Source organism: Pararge aegeria, chromosome 12 (genome assembly GCF_905163445.1).
Source record: "Pararge aegeria chromosome 12, ilParAegt1.1, whole genome shotgun sequence".
Taxonomy (NCBI): Eukaryota; Metazoa; Arthropoda; class Insecta; order Lepidoptera; family Nymphalidae; genus Pararge; species Pararge aegeria.
The window spans coordinates 3,668,656-3,685,210 of record NC_053191.1 but is presented as its reverse complement, the minus strand read 5'-3'; the positions used below and the strand labels follow the sequence as shown (position 1 = coordinate 3,685,210).

At 34.3% G+C, this 16,555-nt stretch overlaps 1 protein-coding gene across 1 annotated transcript in view; it reads right to left on the bottom strand.

The window, feature by feature from the left end:
* The window catches only part of LOC120628432 (5-hydroxytryptamine receptor 1A-alpha), a 35,440-nt gene extending 25,471 nt beyond the window's left edge, over positions 1-9,969 (bottom strand). The window contains exon 1 of the mRNA XM_039896804.1: positions 9,663-9,969. Coding sequence (XP_039752738.1) covers positions 9,663-9,841 — 179 coding nt within the window. The 5' untranslated portion in view covers positions 9,842-9,969. The remainder of the gene's footprint in view (positions 1-9,662) is intronic.
* Between the last annotated feature and the right edge of the window lie 6,586 nt (positions 9,970-16,555).

The following is a 16,555-nucleotide window of genomic DNA, read 5'->3' as shown; positions in this document are numbered from 1 at the left end:
GTTAAACTGTAAAATTATATTGGAAAAAAGCAGCTGAGTTTCTTGCCTGCTTCTTCCCAGTAGAATGTGTCTGTAGAGCTGAACCGGTGGTTGAGAAACTTTAAACAGGTAGACTTGACTTTTGAAATAAATGCACTTCGTTAATTTTATTAACTTTTTAGAATTGCCTTAGCCACAGCACGTCAGTTTGTTTGATAAACTTTTTCAGGGTTTATGTCTCAAAAGTTTGATAATATTGTGAGAGGGGACCTCGATAACATAACGACTTCCGGAGATATGAAATATAATGCTGCAATTAAAAACAAAACTACATTTACAATGTCGTTTGTGATTGATACCTATTACAATAGTCGTAAATCTAAAATATATTTTTGCTCTGCGTGTAAATTCGGAATTAACGGGCTATCAAGCAGGTTAATTCAGAGATAAGTGCAACTAAACAGATTTTTCGGCGTTCAAATATTAGTGCATACAGTTTAAATAAATTATTAAGTTACTGACGTCGTTGGAAATATATGCCGTGGTTTACTGCCCTCACTCCGAAGCAAAAGGCAATCTCAATTTTTTGCTCTTTAACCTCTAATAATATCTTTAGCGTTTAAGCGTTTTTACAATATTTCTATTTACGGTACCACCGCTTCAAAGAGATTTAAGTTTATTTACACCAAAACATAAATACAATGTTATAACTTTCCTAGTGATTAAATGAATAGAAAACTAACATTTATAAAGAATAAGACCTACGGTTTGCATTGCATTGCAGTCTACCAGTCTATGTGAAATCAGGATTTGGTTTTATGCCTGTAGTTATCAATATGCGAACTCTACTCGACACGCACCTCTAACTTTCCGAAGCTATGTGCGTTTTTGGTAATTAAATATCGCTTGCTTTAACGGTTGAGAGAAACTTCGTGAGAAACCCTGCATGTCTGAGACTTCTCTAGAATGTTCTCAAAGGCATGTGAACTGCACCAATCCGCACTCGGCATGGTGGACTACGGCTAAAAACCTTTTCATTCGGGGTGGACACCCTTGCCCGATTAGTGGGTGGATAATGGGTTTGGATGGATGGATGGATGAAGACCATAATGATTATAAAGAAATGAAATTAAAGGTAGAATCAACCTTAACGATCTGGGCAAAGTCAATATTGCACAGTGCAGTGATCGGACATTCTTAACTCTGCGTATTCTATGGTAACTATTTGCCCGTAAATTCCACATTATCCAGCGCCTATCATTAAACATTTGCCTAGTAAATCATGTTACATTTCAATAAATACGTGGTCTCAAGTGGTGTCTAACCGCGCGATATATAAAATAGTTCTTGACACGGTTTAAACAAACCAAACGTCTGTTCAGTGTCTCTGTCAAGGAATAGAAAAGTACGCTCAGTTATTTATGTTTATTAAAACGTTTATATAGCTACACTACGCAATTATGTACCAATTGTTTAACTACAAAATCTGTTTGCTGTAGACAGCCTTAGTTTTAGGATAGGGATGGAAGTTAGTTTGGAAAATCATCACTTTTTAAGTTATGTGGATAAAAATGTTGATTTTATTCACAATTAAAAGGGTAAAATATCGATCCTGGGGTTTTCAAAATTCCACCGAGAAAGGTGTTAAATAGAAGATAAAAGTTTGTTTGTGAGAGTATACATATAATATTATACCATTAAAAATTACGTTTTATTTATACACAAAATACATCCGCAGATTGTCCGCTCATGAGTCTCATGAGCTCATGAGTCTGTACTCATAGTATAAAAAATATTATCAATACGGATTAATACAAAAGCAATCACGCGTGATATGTTTTTTTTGTAAAATAACATATATTACCTAATGAGAGTATATTTAATTGTGTTAATGTTTATTATTATAAACTTCTTGCAAACAAAACCACACCAAGTAATTTTGTAACTAATTGCTTCCAAGTGTTACTGTGGCTCATACCTATAACTTGTGTTGCTCTAAGTCCTACAGATGGCACTATTTTTTAATTCCATATTAGCAGGCGTTTGAATGCAATGTTCAATTGAATGCAATGTTCAATATTTCAATGTAATGGACCAAAAATATTCGAAGATGTAAGATTTAGCATTTTTATCTATTTAAATTACTTCTTAATGTCTATGTACTTTATTACTTCTACAATAGTTGGAACTATTTGATCAGCTGCTCCGATTTTGAAGCGACCTCTACTAGTAAAAATGTCGAATGGAAAATTTACAAACAAATCGAACGCAGCTATTGATTTTGCGCTTAACTTTCTCCTTTAGTTTTACATTACCATGCCATGGTCGATGTATTGTTTCTTATGGAGATAGAGTAGAAATTCCACTTTCTTTCGAGCTGCTTGCTACCATGTATTTCTTAGTCTCTAAACCGCATATGATTTTTGCCCGCTGCTTTTTATTGTACCAGATAAATGTCTACGTGAACTTAATTATTAATGCCGGCGTCACAAAAACTGGTTTAATTTTTCACTTATGTATGTACTGGCATTCTAAACAAAATTCCACCGTCCAATTACTCAAATGGAGGTCTAAACATAAAACAAACCACTGTTTGTAAACCAATTAAGGCTTCTTTCGATAATGTAATGGGCAAAGACTAAAACACTAATCGCATTAGTAATAAAGATACAAATGATTCTAATGACAGACATTCTACGATGGATAGTTCGGTGTCATTAGATGGAAACCTTTAATGGACGTTTGTGGATGAGGAAAATAGTGGAAATAGTTACACCATATTAGATATAGAACTGATGGTCGGTGACAAGATATAAAGTTTAAATAGCAGCAGATAAAAAATCACAATATATAATGGTTCAAAATTCACTAGATCTAAAGAATGCAGCTGTATGAAAATAAAGCAATGGGAATCGTAGCTCTCTTTAGAATAGTTAAGCCAATGACCTGTAGCATACACTGCACAGATCTACAGGTACCAGTGAGATTACAGTGCTCGGAATTCTATGAAAGTCTTATTTGTCTGGTATTGTGGATTTAAGTTTTTAAGATGAGTTCATTAAAATCGAGGTGTTTTTCTTCCAAAAAATACTTAATACAGACCCTATCTATAAACTCCATGCCTAGAGCAGGTTTAGCTGTCGGTCCCGATTATTACCACACGCACTTGAATTTGTAGATTATAATTATTAGGTTATAATCTTTAAAGCCTGTGCAATATTTTTTCTGAAGGAGATCAAAACTCTGAATCAATCTTCTATTATTTATGGAAATGTCCAGCTGTGAGACAGTTGATAGGGTGAGTATGATGATGATAAATGAAAGGAGTTTGAGACAGAAAGATAAAATAATGAAATCTTTTTGTCGGTGGAAGTCAAATTAATAACCCCACTATGAAAAGTCCGTTTTTCTATCTAATTATCTCTAGAAATATTCGAATATATGGCCTTATATTGGATTAGTCATATTATGAGCGTATGTTAGACATATTTGTTCACCCATTTTCTCGAAAGACTCTACATGTTTACACTTTAATGCCTCGAAGAGAAGATAAACAGTCGCAGGATTAACTCGAAGTAGTGAACCGTGACTGGGTTGTTGTAAATCCTTTGGTTTCTTCCATTGAGTATCTATACTTATTTTCAAATGAATTTTCTGATATTTAAATTGTAAATTAACCGCAAACTTATTTACATTATTCGCCGGTTAGTGTTTAACAGGTTTATTACGTACGTGTTCTTATTTTTATTTCATAAATACATTAAAAAAATAGCAAAACCCGGATATTTTTTGCGTTGGCTGCTTGTGAAGTGGTCAATTCCACTACAATCCACCTACCCAGATATGATGTATCTTATACAAATCTTATTAATTCAGACTACTATAAACGGGTTTATTTAATAATTACAAGAAGTCTCATTATTGCAGGATAAAGTTATGATTTTTTTTTTATTCTTTACGGACCACTCTTATTCGTACCTTTTCCAAGCTACTCGACACTGGCAAAGTACATTGTGCTGTTTTGGCACTACGAAAAACCATACGTCAAAAGAAGAAGAAAGAAATCTCATCTTAAGTCAGTACAAGATTATCTCTTCTTAATCACCCGAGAAAATAGCACCAAACTGTAAAGCTATCTATTCCTTTATTCTTCAAAGTAATTTTTTGCCACAGGCGAAGCCTCCCGCTAATGTAACTAGAAACCATTTCATTTACAAAATGATGTTATACGCAATTGGTTTTGAAACTAAACCTGCTATGTATTGATTTCATAACGAATATATTTTCACGAGAATACGATTAAAAATATATTCAATTTACCGCTGTACTGGCTGTCTACTACCCGCGATATCATCTACGTCTGTTTTTATTTTTTACCTCCCGCAAGAAACGTATGTTTTCTCGGTATTAAAAGTATCATTTGTCTGCTGTCTTAGTTATCTTGTTCGCAAAGATTTAACTATAAACCATTTCATAAGTAAAAGGCAATTGTTTTAATCCCGCCGCTTCCTTGAGACCCTTTCTTCGTCACCAGGTTACATCATACACGTCATATATGTTACGAACTTCAGGTTCACTTTCTGATTCGCATTCTGACTCGCATGTCAGAAATTAAAAAAAAAAAAAAAGTAAAAAAAAAAAAAAATGTAATATATAAATAAATTGAGATAAAAATGTGTTTTGTAATGGAAGAGCGAGATCTTCTGGCACAGGTTTTAAACTTAACAGAAGTTCTCCGCCTTATCTGCTATTGTTTTATGTGAACAAATAAATTTTCATTTCATCAATAAATTTTATTTTCATCAAATTTTCATTTCATCACTTTCGAATATTTTAGTATGTATATATTAGTATGTATTTTAATTATAATTATGTGTAACCTTATTTAAAAACTGGGTACGAAATACTACAAATGTTTGTTGCACCACATACTTAGGTATGGCATTTCTTATCTTTGCGTGTCACGGTGAGTTATTGGTAAAAGATTATTGGTACTTGATAAAAGCAGACATTCAATGCTTTACGGAAAACGTGCAGCACAAAATATACGATTTTCTCGATCCCGCTAAATAGAAGTAGGTGCAATCCTTGATAGATAAGGTATGTCGAAAACATCGGCTGACTATCAAGGAAATGCTATAAATAAATAAAGTACATTAATAATATATGATTAATCAAGGAATAACTTATTTCAAACTAAAAATGAAGTCACTTTAGTTAATAGTAGCCGAAAATATTTTATACCTCAATTTCTTATGCCTGTTAAATTTTAAACCTTTTATTTACTCTACCAGAACAAATTTGCTACACAAAGGATGCCTCTGTTGCAGGTACAACTTAACGCTTAGAAATAAACATTTTGGAACTTTATTCTGGAATCGCGTTTTCTTCCACTTACATACTCTTATACATGGCGATAAGATAATTTATATTACAAAGATCATTGTTCAATACATTTTAAGCGCATTCTTGAACGTACATAAGGCGCACAAACATGGTCAGTCTATAATAATAATAATTATGAAATGAAAGGTATCGTAATGCACATTTGTACACATTAACACTTGTCTTAACTATATTTAGCAACGTTATTAAAACGGGTCAACGCTGTATCCAACGTTCTGTTGCAATAGACGTTATTGTTCGAAAATGTTAATAGTTTGACATTGCATTGATGCTTTCGTAATTGCTAGTAATCCAGAGTAACCGAAGCTTTTTAAGTGAAATGTTACGAAACCGTCACAATATAGTTACATCAATCTATTTCTGGATACAAATAATTTGAGTCAACAATCGCTTGATAAATTCGTGACTTTAGAATTAACTTCACAAAATTCCACCTAAGTGCGACAAATGTTGAGATTTCGAAAGGAAATACATAGAAAGCTATACATACGTTTTTACGAATGAATTCTTTAACACCAGTGCTCTATAGATAAAAAACAATTGCATAATCGAAAAATATCATATCAGTTACTACTCATAATCTAAGTGTTTGCCTAATATTTAGCAAATTCTTAGCGGCCTCGAATCTACAAATTTATGAATCATCTATGAATGTAAAGGTATCAGCGATGGTGTTAGTTCTGTTCCTAAACCAAACTCAACTGAATGGCTAGCCTAAAAGAATGCTTACTACCTTTTCCTACTATTTCCACAAAGGTAGACTTTGATTGCTAGTGCTACCATACTTACATTTTGTTTTGTACAATCTAACTTTCAAGTCTGTTGAAAAGGTCGAATTATTAATTTATCAGAAATTTTTGTACAATATACATTAGTTTGCTATACTCTGCGTAAAACAGGAGAATCTTTATGGTACAATTTATCATTTCTTCTTTCTTTATACTCAACACCAAACATCCGATCTTCCGCTGTGTTACTCTCTACGCGCACTTCACTCCGTAACTTGTAGACAACATTGATTTTACAATGAACAATTGTCTTGTTTCCATATAATAAATTGCACCGTACAAATTCTGCTGCATTTCGCGGAGTGTAATAAATGAAGAGTGGAAATCCCCAAAGTAACGCTTGCTTCCATTCAATGTTTAGAAATTTTAGCAAATTTTTCTGCTGAAGTAATTCTCAAATTATCTTCCAAAAAAGAAGAGGTTCTTCAAATTGCTTTAATTTCCCTTTTATACGTTTAAATTGGATTCAATGGGTAGCGGATGGGCAAACTTTAAAATCATCTACCCACGGCCATCAGGCATTCTAAATTGACGTGGAACTATTCAGGGCCAGGAAACCATGATTCATTCACGATAAATGCATAACGGCCTATGATATTCGTGCAAATAGAGATGTTCAAATAAACAAACATTTAATTAACGGTTCAAAGCCCCGTGACATAGAAAGTAAAGAGCGACTATGCTTATTACATATATTCATTATGTGATAATAATATTATGTCACCAGGGCCAGCGTTCTGTAATCGCATTGAGACAGACCTACATTATATGTTCTATTTTGTCAACAGTTTCGATGTTCATTTCTACATTCTTTCGAAGTGTTTGTATAAAGTGTGTATATTAACTTCAATGCGGGGCAAAGGCCTCTCCTCGTTGAAGTTATTTTCCACAATGATAGGCGCCTGCTCAAGTTCGTTCATTACGTCTTGCCTGATTAACTAGCACTATACCAATGTAATGATATATCTATTTCCAATTCTAATTACTTTCTGGGTATTTGTTACTTTTACCATTACTCAGTCGTTAAGCGTAAATGTATTTAACATACAATCTACATAATGTTCATAGGTAATGATGATAATGTACAGTTAGCACGAGCAGGTTGTACTGATATCACTAGGACATCAGTGAGACTAAATATTGTTTTGATAATAGATACGAGCACTTAATTTCTGATTTTTCTTAATAGATTCCCATTCTTAATATATATAAAATTATTTATTTAGAAAGCTATCCATAAATTTATGAAGTTTAGCAGTTAAGTCAAACGCAACAAAGCACTTTGTAACCCTTCCCAAGTTTAAAAATTGCAGGTTAACTAGCAGACCCGGCCACGCATTGGTGTGTAATACAAGAAAGAATTTCGTTCAATTATTAGGTACTAAACAAATAATATTGCAATTATAAATTGAGGTATAAAGTATCCTTTCTCTTAAGTAGGAACAAAACACACATTTAAAAAAAATCGGTTCAGCAGATGTTTCGGAGAACAAACAAACATTGAAAAAGATACATTCAGTCATTTATAATATTGAGTATGAATAGTCGAATTAAATAAAACCGCTCTATACAAACGATTTCTTGGGAAACTAGGTAATTTATCTAACTAATTGGTTCTAGCGTATTTTATTTTACAACTTGTGATTGAACAGCGTCGGCCGCCAGTTATGTGGGACATCGCTCTCGTCTCCTGTGATCTTTCGTCTACATTTCACCGCAACTATAAAATGAAATTGCAAAACGTTAAGTGACCGGCCTTAGCGGAATATTTGCCAGGTTTTTCAACCGCAGATGTTTTAAATTATATCATTTATTTCGTTCAATTTGAAACGTTTGATGTCGCTAAGTGGGCTAACAGAAATGTATCGATTAAACCACTTGGTTTAAATTGGAATGACTTTTTGCTTTAGTACTTGTCCTGTTACCGTCTGTGTTATGAGTACATGTATGTGTTATATTTACATCTGAACATTTTTTTGTTAAAGATAATGTCATTTAAATATTTAACTAGAACTTTATCGGAAAACCTACAATTATCTTATAAATTCAAGGTAACTTTTGAATAATTTTAACATTAGTTAACTGAAATAAAACACTATTTTCATTGCATTTAGGTATTTTAATAATTTCTTTGTTTATTCAAAGTAAGTTCTGATATTTCATGTTAATACAAATCAATAATTTAAATAGGTTTTTGGGTACTTTGAAACCAATCTAGTTTATGAATTTCGTTATCTTAGATGCTTACAAACAAATTTTCTTCATTGACCTAATTTTCAATGTTCTTTGACATATTTATAGTATCAATAAAACATACGTCCGTTTTTGTTTTCATTATCAAAAGCCGTTATGAATAAAGTTGCTCAACAGTTACATTGGCTGTAAGGTTTTTTATTTGGCATCTTTGAATTGAAAATGGACGATGAGGCTTGACCTTCTCTTGGTCTGACGAAACGAATTGTGCTTAGCAATTCTTTTACCTTATGACTCGGTCAAATCTGAGTTACAAGTTTTGTATACATAAATCTTGTATTACAAAAGCATGTAAAACAAACATGCAAAGAGCAGGTAGACGGACGGACCGACATTAATGATCTAATAATAATATGGGGTTTGGCGAAGGTCCAATACTATGGTTGCTTCAGAATAAAAAAACATGGCTGTTAAAAGGATTTTTTTGAATGCTAAATTTGTTTATTTTCCAGACTACTATTACTACTAATTTCTTTCTCTCGGAAAATTGCACAGTTTGCTTCACTAATTTGTTATCTTGACTTCTTTGTTTGGTTTTTGAAGTTGTCACTATACTGTCTGCGCTTTCATAACTAGTTTCAATTCTGCTTTCAGATCATAAATCAAAATTTGTTAAATTAATTTAATTACTTTTGCTGATATAACATTCGCATGCTTTCCATAACTTTTATTAATTCCGCGTTGTCGATAGACTACTCTCTCTCTAACTCGTAGACTTCATTTCAACGTGTTCAAAATCAACATGATTTTATAAGTGCTATCTTTATATTTTGTTCGCAAGAATTTAAAGGATGTTGTCAATTTTAACTTCCAACTTTGAATGCTTTATTATGACTGGTCTGCCTTGATAGTCGACAGTATTTCCACAACATCCTCTTCATTCTAAGTAACGTATATGACTTTGTTTTCAAATTAAGGAAACTGAATGCCGGATTCAACCGCGTTATCAAATAACTTAAAAATGAGTTTCGTTACTAATAAAAAAAAACTGCTTAACGTATATGCTACAAATTGTTAGTTTATTATCAAATGTTGCTTACACCATTTACTTAGTTTGCTTAAGTGACTTCGATTTACTGAAACACCTATTAATATTCATGGCCACTTGAAATATTTTGAGCATTTTTTGAGCTTGTTTTGTGATTAAATAAAAGTAAGGTTTCTTGCCAAACTTTAAAAGGAACTTCAGTATTCTGAACTTCAGAAGTGAATGATATAGGTCTAGCAAAAACTTACCTATTAGATATAGTCCTCAGCCCAGGTCGTCGACAGAATACCAAGAGTGCCAACGAATTGGCCGCCGTCGAAACAAGAAACAGGGCGAGGAGTATCACCTCCTCGACTAGTCGGTCTTTCGCTTCCATCCCCTCTGACTTCAACGCTCGTCCAGGAGACAAGAAAGCCGACGGTTCCATACAAAAGTCATCACTAAACACTATAGCACTTTGCACGCAATCTAACACTTAGTTCGCTCGCAACTGCAATAAAGTTGCGTGAAGTTTTCTTTGAGAACACGCTGGTCGTAACGGCCGCGTCTTTCTCGTTCCGCTGTCAGTTGACAACTGACTGGCGCTCGGGGCAAGTCTGCTTGAAACGCGTGGCATCCCCACTCCAAGAGCGTCCACAAGTTACCATACGCGCGCATAACTATAGCAACCACGAGCTTTGTACCATAATCATTCAGAAAACCGTCAGCCGTTACGATTTTAAACTTGGAACTGGAACACGATGATGCTCGTAAAGTTTTCGGCAATATTTCATACGAGTATTGAAATGTGTGTAGTTTTCATTGTTATTATGCTTTTGTAACCGTAATAAATTTTGTTTTATAAAGCTTAGCGTGTAAATTAAATATATTTTAAGACCTACTACTACTGCAACTACTATTGTAGTTATTTATTTTAGCAATCTTTCACTAACAAGAAAACCCCGTACGGGTACCCCGTACCTACCATACATTAAAATTATTTAATAATATTATTAATTATTATATTAAATCATTTAATTAATCATTTAACATATATATATATAAAATAGAATAATAACATTAGTTAGAGGGAAAATAGGTGCATAGTTAAATTATAATTATCGGGTACCAGGTGATATTACAAATGCGAAAGTGTTAGTTTTTTGTCGTTCCTTCACACCCTTAACTAAATAGAAACATAGTATAGTCTCTACCCTTAATCGACTTGATTTTAGTCAGATTTATTGGGAAGGTCGAAGATTAGCCTAAGCTTCTTTTTATCTCAGCACGGCTAGCATGGGCAAGAGACAATTATCTCTATAGGAGAAAAATTACCTCCTCTCACAGCTTTATCAACTCTTAAGAGCACTGACGCACAAGTGGAAATAATATCGGATTTAGATTTATTTAATCTTACTCTTCGGGTTTGGTTTGGAGATTCTTGACACCCCTTGCCCGGTGCCCCGCCGTTACCATAACCGCCAGAGCCAGGAATAGCGGGGCTGCCGGGGACTAGGGGCCGTGGCTTTCTTTTCTCCATTCGTACAAAGATTTTCCCGGTAATGACCACGCTGGGCAGGCGGGTTGGTCATCGCAGGGCTAGACTGATCGCACCGGCGTCGCTGCTGCCCGACACCGGTCTGTGCCATTTATTCAGTCTAGCCAATTTGAAGTCGTTATACCGCCACTTGTCGGTCGCCAGGGCCTCGTCGGTTAGACGGCAGGGTGCACCACGTGCAGGTGAGGTTGGCTAGCCTCCCCCTTACACCCGATGATGATGATGAATCTTACTCTTGCTCAGTTAAAAAAAACATCTTTATTCTAAATTCTAACTTCTAATTGTTCTACGTAAAAGTACTACTTATGTTTTCACATATCCACTTTGATGGATATTGTTAATAAGGGTCTTCCCTTATTTACATTATCTGTCAATAATATGTGTTTTTTTTCTCTCGAGCCCATATTCTAAAGTTTCATAATTAAGTTATTAGTTTGCTGTCAATTTTAATGTATTCGTTAGATTTATTAGCGGCTACTTAATTGGTGTATGTGTCATTTTCTTTGTACTAATTTTAAGTATTAAGTATACTGTTTGGGCCTTAATAAATAAAATAAAAAAATAAATATCCGAATTATATATGTGTAACAGTTAACGGGGTTAAACTTCTCTTATTCCATGTTCCGTTTAGCAGGTGGACTCGTTAGTTATATCCCTCGTCAGGGGATATTATTGGGGGATATATTTTTTTTACTGCAGCAGTAGTTTTATACCGGCCTCAAAGACGCACGGAATTTATTACAAGGCCTCAATCGAGGTTCGCCTTTACATGAAGTCAGTACCTACGATATCCCTTTGAACTCCATCAAGCCCTACGGCTCTAGGGCTCGCACTTAGCGCAGCTTAGTTTAGATGTTAGAAAATGGAAATAAATGTGGGCTGGATATGGGCTACATAGTATTCTAAGCTTAATTTTGATAAACTTAAACATTTCACCATGTTTAAGTTTATCAAAATTAAGCTTAATTTGCTACACTCCGCGAAAAGCAGGAGAATCTGTGTGGTGTAATTTATAATTTCTTCAATCCTTATACTCCACACCAATTATTCATTGTAAATTCAACATCTCCTGAGGATGCTCCGGTTTCGGAGCGAAACGTGCGTAGAGGGTATATTGCCGAAGATCTGTTTGGTGTGGAGTATAAGGATTGAAGAAATTATAAATTACACCACACAGATTCTCCTGCTTTTCGCAGAGTATAGCAAATTAAGCTTAATTTTGATAATATATCATGGATTTCCGCAAAGTATTCTATCCAATATGTTTAAGTTTATTTTATTTAACAATTTCACACCATATTTATACTAATTATATTATCATACCCGTACCTAAAGTAAGAACAATAAATGGGATAACAGGTTAGCCCGCTACCTTCTTGGACTGCATCTTCTCTTACCATACGGCGATATTTCAATCAAGGGCTTATTTATATTATGTTAAACAAAAAAAAAAAATAATGAGCCGTCAAATCTTCAATCAATAATGTAGCTAAACAAACTGATACAAAATCTAGCAGTAAAATTGTTTAATCTCTACCAGCCAACCTAGACATTAAGGTTTGAATGAATGAATGAATATACTTTTCTTGTACACCACAGATAAAATTTACAAAGATACAAATACAACAGCACAATAAGGTATAACGTACAATTTGGCGGCCTTATCGCTAAATAGCGATCTCTTTCAGGCAACCAAAAGCATACAAGAAAATGCTATAAAAAATTAGTAGGTGGTACAATAAACATTAGTAAATTGACATTAAATAAACATAAAACATAGTACATATTAAACATAACATATTAAAAATATGTACAAAAATATAAAATATATTCCATGCATATATACAAACATATAAACATACAAATAAAGGTTTATGAGGTAGACAACTAAATGTTTGTAAGTACATAAAACGGAAAGCGTTCGGCGACGATGACGCGAGTCTATGCTTCGCCCAAAAAGTGCTCAACGCGGTAGGAGTTTTCACTTTCTTTCTTTCCAAAAAGCCTAGTATATATTAAAACCTTAAAATATGTCTGGCATACATAGTTAAGTCCTTTCAATAAAAAATCGGTTACATAGGTAACTAACCAGGAAAAAATCAGGAAAACAACATATTATTTCAAGAACACAGTTTTTACGATTGGGTGTTTTATAAAATACTAATGAGGAAAAATGATATCGGTTACGCAGGGCGTATACGGTCTACCTACTACTCGGGTTTCAGTTTTGACACAAGCTGATAAACATAAAGTTAACCAATATTGGATAAGTAGGTACTAGCAGTGGCGTGCACTTCATACATGCACAAAAGCACTGCGTACCCTATAATTGATATATAACTCGTATTGGAGGAGGATTTTTGCCGTTTAACGCAATTTTCACGCTGTATGTACCCATTTCATACAAAATATTCAAGTCATCATTATCCCCATTATACAAAGCCTAGTGTCCAACTCTTGGGCGAAAGCCCCCTTCCTAAGAGAGGGGATTGCATTATTTTTATTCCACTACAAGTTAGCCCTTGACTGCAATCTCACCTGGTGGTAAGTGATGTTGCAGTCTAAGATGGTAGCGGTCTAACCTGTCATACCCCTGTACGGGAGCTATGGTGATACGCTCGTCCGTAACAATACAAAGATCTTCGCTACACCCCTAATAAGTTTCTACACTCTAAAAAAAGAAAGCCAACTAAGAGAGATTTTCGAGTTTCGAGAGTTGACGTTATATAAATTATAACAATTATGATAATAAACATAACAACAAAAGCTGATTAGTTATAGCAGCAAGTTCATTATAGATTGAGCTAACAATGTAGGTATGTTCATTGATTCTAACAAATAAATACGTTGTTTCTATTATTATTTACTTCTTTGTATGATTAGATCATTTTTAATTATTTAGCTTAAACAAGTACGTAAATTGAATCAGTTAAGAATATGCCTTAGTTAAGTAACAATAATAGGAGCAATACAGTTGCCCAGTCCATTGAATTATGATAAACAATCATTATCATCTTATTTGATGTATCTATGTTCTTGTTAGGCTCGTATGGAATCAAGATGCTTGATCACATCAATCACTATCTTGTTAGGAATAACCAATTTTTTTTTAGAGTGTACACGACATCGCACACACGGAACTCGAAATCGCTTAGTCTTTGTCGGTAGGGTCACTAGCCACAGCCAAAGCCGATCTGGTGGGAACTAGACCAGACCAGAGAGAATTCAGATATTATAAATTCCCAAATTGCCTCTGCCGGAAATGGAACCCGGGACCCATACCTACTTAGATTGAACAACCAAGCTGCTCCAAAAGCCAACGTAAAAGATAATTCTTTATGGATACCCTGGTATCCATAAAGAATTAGCACGACCTTCTGACCGGAACACAGCTTTTTGCTTGGCGGAGAAAACAGCGTGGTGTTAGTACTTCCCTGGACGAGCTCTGTGTGTCTACTTATTACTTTATTGAGTAAGTAGCTAAAGTATTGGAAACCAGATTGGTTGGACCATTATTTAAATTTAAAATAACGAGCGTTTGTTATGTCACTTCCGCATACCGTGAAGGAAGAAGTAGCGTTTAATTTTTGACCGACAAGGAGTATGACTGCCATTTAAATTAAAGAAATAAATTTCCGAATTAAATTTCCGACTAAGACACCGGGAGGTATATTTGAATCGTTCGAGTCCTAACAGGACCGGAGTGTAACAAAAATGCACCCGTATTTATATTGTCAAATATAATTTTAAAATTTGAATTTAATATAAAAAAACGTGTATGTACACGTACACGCTTCAAAAGTTATACTTCTTTGGCGATAAAACCTTTACAAAAATATTATCTTACGCCTTATTCTACCTTTTTTAGAGAAAACGACACTAACGATAGAAAAACAACATTTAATACATTGAAAGTCTTATCATAACGGTACTAATTTAGTCTCATTATCGGACCACCAAGTTTCCCAGAACATTAAAATTCGAGATTTCTGTACAATTGAATCAATTAAATCACCGGAATGAGCCCGCAGACTTTGACCAATTGACAGTGTACACTGTCAAACCTTTTTTTGAAAAACCAAAATGTCGGGTATAGCTAAGGACATCAGGGTGTCGGTTCAAAAAATCTTACCTAGGAATTCGTGATCCTCGTTCTGACATGCCAACCGACGAGGCAGTAGAATTTCCGAATCCGCGACGAAAGACGAAGGAAGGTAATTTAGGGTTGTTGGCTCCAACCCAGAAATGATCAACACCCGGTCGTTTACATTTATGACGACAGTTAGAATTACATTACCTGCGCAGTGCCAAAATAAATACTGAAATAGACTGTTTTAGATATATCTATTAGCATTACGTGGAGTAATAAATCGTGAAATTCTGGCTGGAGACCGTTATTTCCCGGCTTCCATCTGTTTTTATCTAGAAATCTTAAAAATTAAAAAATTCAAAATTGATTTATTTCAAGTAGGCCTAATATAAGCACTTTTGAAACGTCCAGTCTGTCTGTTTGCAGTGACTCAACCACCGGTTCGGAAGGCAGATTCTACCGAGAAGAAGCCGGCAAGAAATTCAACAGTTGCTCTTTTCAATCATCAACAATTTACATTTTACATGTTAACATTCATTTTTCTATCTTGTGAGAGATGAAAGCGGAGGCGGATGCTTCCAGCCACCTTGTCATTAAGAAATTCATCAATTGTATAGTAACCTCGCTGTAATAAATGTGAACATAAATTTAAAGTACCAGTTAAGTTATAAATAATAGATCAGAATAGGTACAATTTTCAAGGGTGTCGATGTACGAGGCAACTAAGGAAATATAACGGACAGCAACTTCCTCTGTGCTACTACTACTATATACTGCGATCACCAACCTGTCTGCCCAGCGTAGTATTTATGGGCAAAGCCTGGGAGAGGTATTTAGTCCAGCAGTGAACTGTCTTCTAAGAGATCACCAGCGACGATCTCAGCCGGAATCCGAAACAGTCGCTGTGACCGAATACGGTTAGGATTGATTGATTGATGATACCTTTTCTCCTTTTACACTTTAAACATATTTTTCTTACTAAGATGGATGTAAATATTTCGTTAAAAAAAAATGTATCAACACTTTATGGTTTGAGAACCCATATATACTTTAGTGTAATTTAGTGAAAGTAGTTTATGAAATTGCACGTATAGAAGTATTAAAACGTCTCTGTTTTTAAAATGACATTCGTAATAATAAAGCTGGGGGGATTTTTTTATTGCAGTTATACGACTATATAATAACTTTCACACGCAAGTAGGTATGAATTTGTACTATATTGTTGTATATTATATGACCAGCATTTCTTATCTTATTCATCTTCTTTAACTTAAGAGCTTAGGTTTTTTTCTGTGTAGCCCTTTTCAACCTTCTCTATCCATTGGTCCTCTCTTTCAACTTTTTTGAAAGTCTCCACCCCAACCTATCATAGAGCTGTAAAATACTTTTTAATTTGTTCCAATTGGACGCTCAATTTAGAATTTCTTTAAAAAGAAAATGGATTTCAACAATATAAATATTAAAAGCAAAAATAAACTCGTTGTGCAGTTTACTAGGCTACATAAAATTGCTAA